The sequence below is a fragment of the Myotis nattereri genome (assembly GCF_964212035.1).
Source record: "Myotis nattereri genome assembly, chromosome: 16".
Classification (NCBI taxonomy): Eukaryota; Metazoa; Chordata; class Mammalia; order Chiroptera; family Vespertilionidae; genus Myotis; species Myotis nattereri.
Genome location: NC_138091.1, coordinates 22,481,513 through 22,487,512, shown reverse-complemented (window position 1 = coordinate 22,487,512; position 6,000 = coordinate 22,481,513). Strand labels below are relative to the sequence as shown.

The 6,000-nt window shown below is 62.0% G+C and overlaps 1 protein-coding gene across 1 annotated transcript in view; it reads left to right on the top strand.

Moving 5' to 3' along the window:
• Positions 1-331: 331 nt before the first annotated feature.
• Positions 332-6,000, top strand: part of RPH3AL (rabphilin 3A like (without C2 domains)) — a 77,609-nt gene continuing 71,940 nt past the window's right edge. The window contains exons 1-2 of the mRNA XM_081110118.1: positions 332-435; positions 4,518-4,661. Of these exons, the coding sequence (XP_080966244.1) occupies positions 359-435; positions 4,518-4,661 (221 nt within the window). The 5' untranslated portion in view covers positions 332-358. The remainder of the gene's footprint in view (positions 436-4,517; positions 4,662-6,000) is intronic.

The following is a 6,000-nucleotide window of genomic DNA, read 5'->3' as shown; positions in this document are numbered from 1 at the left end:
ACCCCCTCCCCCAAGAGGGGCTGTCTAGCCATAGCCCCCACCCCTGCCCAGGCCCCTCCTGCGAGGTGATGTGCTAAGCACGGCAGGCGCTGTACTTGGAGGGCGCAGCCTCCTCCCACCCCGCCGGGGGTTTGCCAGCCTTTGAAAGAGGAGTTTGGAGGGAACAGAGTTTGGCTGGAGGAGTGATTCTGATGGTGAGCCTCCAGGCGTCAGGGGCAACGTACGGGGAGAGGTTGGCAGTGCCCGTGTGCGGGGCCTGCGGGACCTGCCTGCCGCCTGCATCCCAGCCAGTGACGCGCTCTCTCTTTGTCCTCTTCTCCCCCAGATGTGACGCCCACGCTGGCTGGGGGCTCCGAGCATGGCCGACACCATCTTCGGCAGCGGCAGCCACCAGTGGGTCTGCCCCAATGACCGGCAGCTCGCCCTGCGAGCCAAGTGAGTACCTCCGAGGCCCGGGCCGGCCTTCCCTTCCTTCGCCGTCGCGGCTCCCTTCTTCCTTTGGCAGCATTCAGTCCCAGGGACCCCGAGAGAGACGTTTGGAGACAAGTGCCTCTCGCGTAGACGCCAGGCTCCACGCCCTGAGCTGGGCCCTGAACAGCCGTTCACGCATGTAACCTCCAGGCGGAATGTCTCTCCATTTCGCAGGCGCGGAGAGTGAGCCGGGCCCCCTGCCAGGGCCAGGGCCACACCGGGACCCTCCTGACGCCCGCACCCGTGTTCCTGGTCACCACAGGCTGCCGGGAGCCAGGCCACTCCCTCCCCTTCTCTGTGAAAAGCATACATCCACCTGTCCCTGCGTCTCCAGCCCCTGAGCCCCTGGAGGCGGGGACTCCTGGGTTGCTGGAGGCGCATTGGTAATTGGGTGCCTGGCACTGACAGAGGGACAGAGTGAACGAGGAGCCGAAACACACACACAGCCGGCGGGCGCCCAGGGCTGCTCCACGCTCCCGGCCCCTCCTGGCCGGTCTCGGTCCCTGCAGTTCCGGCTGCCCCCTCGGGGTCCTGGTTTTCCTGCTGCCTCCCCTCCTGGTGACCCCTCAGCTCCATGCCGCTCAGACGGTCTCTGCCTGCTGTTCCCCTTTGGCTCAAGGCCAGGGGCTCGCCGATGCCCCTCCTGCCTTCCTGTTCCCTGTCTCTCCAGGGAGCTGGGGGGTCCCTGGTATCCGATAAGCCTAAGCGTCCCCTTCATCTGTCAAACTGTGTCAGTTACCAGAGCCAGCATTTCCCAAATGGGACCGAGCTCAAAAAAATTTTTTTTTTGCAATTAGATGTGAGGAGCCTGCAGGGACCCAGAACCGCAACATCAAAGGGGAGAGAAATGAGTCTGAAATGCCCGAGAAGAGCGCAGTCCTGCCTGAGTCGCAGGAATCTTTGCACAACAGTTAATTTGTCCTTCTCACCGGGTGGCTCAGCCCCCACAGGGGAAGTACCAGGAGGAAACCAGCCCCTCTCCCTGTCTCCTGATGCCAGGCAAGCTGTGTCCTGCCTGGCGGGATACGAGGAGGAGGCGGGGAGAGCTGTGCTCTGGGGCTAAGGGTGACCCGTCGCCACCCCTCCAGCATTTCCGTCAGTTCTCCCTGACCTTGTCTTGCACTCAGCAGCAGCCAGAGCTGTCGTGGCACCTTTTAGAGGAGCAAATGCTTTTATCTTCTCCCCGGGGTGTGCCGCCGTAATGCCAGGCTCCTTGTAATGCCAACCTCCTTGTAATGCCAGGCTCCTTGTAATGCCAGGCTTCATAAAGGAGAGTACTACAGATCCCCACACCCAGGCACTGCGCTGAGGGTCCCTCTGGGAAGCCTGGGGAAATTGCCTTTCCTCGCTCTCACTCGGTCTGTCCTTCTGTCCTCCAGCCACCATCGGACATTTTCTGAACCCTGACGGTGTGCCTGGCACTGGTTGCACAGCAGCCAGCGAGACCACCATGGTCTCTCGTCTCCAGGCACTCATGGGGGGAGTGAGCTCTGTACACACACTCACCCATGTGCTGTGACAGTAGGGGTGGGAGGGGTGCTGACTTCATCTGGGAATTGGAGAGGCTTCCCTGAGGGTGTGATACTTGTGTTGATCCTGGAGGAGTGTTAAATGTTAGATGGGAATATGGGGGAGGGGCTTTGGAAGAAGGAACGGCATGTGCAAAGGCCCTGGGGTAAAAGGACCATGAAGAGGACCTAACAGGAGGCCAGTGTTGAGGGGAATGCAGAGCATGAGTGAGACGGTGAATGGGGTAAAGGGAAGATGGGGAGGTGGGCAGGGCCGGATGGGGCAGGGCCTGGTCCTCCAGGGATTCGAATTTGGAGGGGAGAACGAGGGTCCCACTTGCCTCAGCATAATGTTTCAGCCTCTGATGGCACATTGTTTTGACTGCGGTCCCACTGGGAAATGCTGGCTCTGGAACTGACACAGTTTGACAGATGAAGGGGACACTCAGGCTTATCTGACACCAGGGACACCCTCCACCCCACCCCCCCCCACACCCCCGCCAACTCCCTGGCGCTCTGCCCAGGCCTTATGAAAGCTGAGAATGGACACTTTACCACCTTGGAGGGGATCAAGAAAAGCCTCCTGGTGAAGGTCGTGTCCAAAAGCACAGGAGTGCACCGCAGGAAGGGGCTTAGCGAGGGGGGCACGCTCCCCAGGTGCAGGGCACAGCGTGAGCAAAGGCCTGGCGACAGCATGCAGCCCAGGGACGGGGAACCGGGAGCAGTTGTTGCTCATGTATACCATGTGAGGCCAGGGGGCCGGGGATGGGGACCCCCTCCGGGGACGTACCGATGGGTGCCGGGCACCCCTGGAGGTTCTTCCCTGGGGGGCTGCAACCTTGTGGCCTCCTTTGGCTCTGAGGAGGGGCACCTCGGGGAACACGATGCTCAGGGGCAGCCATGCCCATAGTGGGAACGGGGCCTGATGGGACAGGGCTAGGGAGCGGGGCAGGAATCAGTGAGAATGTAAATGGCCGGGGTTCAGTGGGTGAGCAGATAGAGGTGGGAAAGGAGGTTCGGAGGAGGCCCTGGGGGGGCCTGGCAGGCCGTTGGCAGCCGCTAGATGCTAGGTGGGAGCTCCCCTGGCCGGGAGGCCTGCCGACTCCTGACTTGCCTTTAGAAAGGTAGAGGCATCTAGCTGAGCCCGGCCTCTTCTCTGCTCTGAGGATGGGGAGGCCTGCCTTGCAGGCTGACACGAGGTCCAGCGGGGGTGTCTGCAGAGCCTGGGCTGGCCCTGGGCCCTGAGGGAGCTGGGTAGGAGCTGCGCCCGCCGGGACAGGTGGCGGTGCTGGTGCCCTCCCTCCTCTGACTGGTTCAGCCCCTTATTATACAGCCTCCTGACACCCACCTGCAGCCCCCTTATTATACAGCCTCCTGACACCCACCTGCAGCCCCCTTATTATACAGCCTCCTGACACCCACCTGCAGCCCCCTTATTATACAGCCTCCTGACACCCACCTGCAGCCCCCTTATTATACAGCCTCCTGACACCCACCTGCAGCCCCCTTATTATACAGCCTCCTGACACCCACCTGCAGCCCCCTTATTATACAGCCTCCTGACACCCACCTGCAGCCCCCTTATTATACAGCCTCCTGACACCCACCTGCAGCCCCCTTATTATACAGCCTCCTGACACCCACCTGCAGCCCCCAGCAGCGTGTCCCAGCACCGATGAGCCTGGCATCAACGAATGTGCGTGGAATAAATAGCTCTTGTCATTTTTAATTAAATAAATGTTTGTGCCGTTGATTGGGCGTCTGTCTCCCCCGCATATTCTAGTCTTCAAGGCGGAGACGTTGCCATCTTGTCCATCTCTGTTCCCAGCACCTGGCACAGAATGTCTCGGAGAAGCTGGGACCCAGGGCAGGGAGTGGGGGGCTGGGCCGGTTGCTGCCACCCTCTCCCCACCCAGAAAAACAGAAAGGGTTTGAGTCCTTGCCCTCGGCCCTGGCCACAGCCACAGCCACAGGAGGTGTCACTGCAGCCCAGTGGAGTGGGGACGGCTGAGCCCCTGAGCCAAGCCCCAGCCACCTCTCCTTCTTGCCTGCCCCGGCCACCTCTCCTCTCATGCAGCTCCATTACCCTCCTGCCCTCGAACCCTGTCTTTTCAAAATGCTGTCAATCTCCTTTTATCCTCAAGGCTCATGCTAAACCTAATTACAGTTCTTTCCTATCCCTTCCTAAGCGCCATCTCACTGTCTTCTGTGATGCAGATCTAGGTTCTCTTCTTCGTTTGCTCATCCTCTATGCTCCTCCCTCAAAACCTCACACACCATGGCCATGGCCGTGGCAGTGACTGTGGCCATGGCGGTGACCGTGGCCGTAGCTGTGGCTTCTCCATTTGTACAGCGGGCGCATTCCGTGCTCCCACCTCCCGGGGGCGCTGAGATGGTGCTGCCGTCTCTGTGAGTGGGTGGCAGAGCCGGCACGTGGAGCCTGGCAGCTCCCGTTCCCTGAACCCTTCCCCCTGTGGCTTTGGCAGGGTGTTGGGGTCTGCACCGGGGTGGCCTCAGCCTGTGTTGTTCTCTCCCGAGGCTGCAGACGGGCTGGTCTGTGCACACCTACCAGACCGAGAAGCAGAGGAAGAGCCAGTGCCTCAGCCCGGCCGAGGTGGAGGCCATCCTGCAGGTCATCCAGAGGGCCGAGCGGCTGGACGTCCAGGAGCAGCAGAGGATCGGGTAAGGGCGCTCGGGCTGGGCCAGAGCAGACGGGGAGGAGAGCAGGGCGCTCAGTGCCAGGCCAGGGGGCGGCCAGCCTGGCGCCCTCGCCCCAGGGCTGGCTTTCCACCCTGCAGTGCAGACGCGTAACCCAGCCCATCGAAGCCTCGGTCTCCCCACCTGTAAGACGGGGATAGCGGCAGCTGTGTGGGCCCAGGCTGTGGGGTGAGAGCGGTGCAGAGTGTTAGGGACTGCGCAGCTCTGCACACCGAAGGGCCCGCTGTGGCCCAGCAGCGAAGGGTTGACCCTAGATGGCCCCACCTGAGACTCCATCAGGGGACACTCCCCCGCTTGTGCTGAGCTCTTGTCCCGGCCTCGGCCTCCGGGCTCCAGAGCGGACGACCTCACAGTCCTCAACCCGCTCTGTGGGGCCTTCTCTCGCTTGTTTCATTCCAAAAGCCGTTCGCAGTTCCTGGAGAATCCGAAGAGCACGCGTGGGAGAACAGACGCAGAGCGCTGCCCCGGGCCGAGCTCACTTGGTTCCGACCTCCGTGTGCTTCTTCTGTTTCTCCTTTTCTCCTAAATGTGTGACCATTGTAAAAAGTCGGACACGGTAGACACAGCCGGTTCCAGACAGTGAAAGACCCCTGCAAAGACCCCTGCGAGGACCCTGCTCTCCCAGCGGCTCCCTGTGCGTGGCTCAGTCACAGGGCCTCTTACTGTCGTTGTCACAAGGAGGGTTTAGATCAGACTCCTTGTCTCGCTTTTCTCCCACCCGACCTGGCTCTGGCCCTGGGCTGCCCCGGGCCCTGCAGGCGCTCGCAGACGCCCCAGCTGACGATCGACACCCAGGAGGAGGGTGTGTGGGGAGCAGGGGGGTGTTCCCTGTGGGCTCCTCTGTGAGTGGGAAGCACATGTGCCCGCTCCTCCCTCTGGGCGGCCACCTGTGCCTCCCTGGGCGGCTCCCATGGTCTGGCCCCTCTGCGAGCACCGGGTTTGCCAGGGGCACAGAATGGCCCAGAAGGCAGTGCCTCGGGTTCATCGTCTCAGAAGGAGGAGGCGGGTGCATGCCGTGTGTTTCGTGAGTGAGGAGGCAGGAGGTCGTACTGACGGGGCCCCCGCGAACAAGCAGGTCAGGCCAGGGCGGATGCTCCGGAGGACCTGCAGGTCCTGGTAAGGGACCGTGACCCCGTGGAGGTCAGGAGTGCTGGCTAGAGGGCAGGGGGGAGGCCGCCTCCTGCCCAGTCTGCGCTCCCTCGGCTCCAGGCAGAGTCTGGGAGCAGATCGAGTTGCCGTGGGAGTGGGGTCTGGGTGGGGACCCAGGCTTCGCCTCTTAAGAGCTGTGTGACCCTGGCAAGTG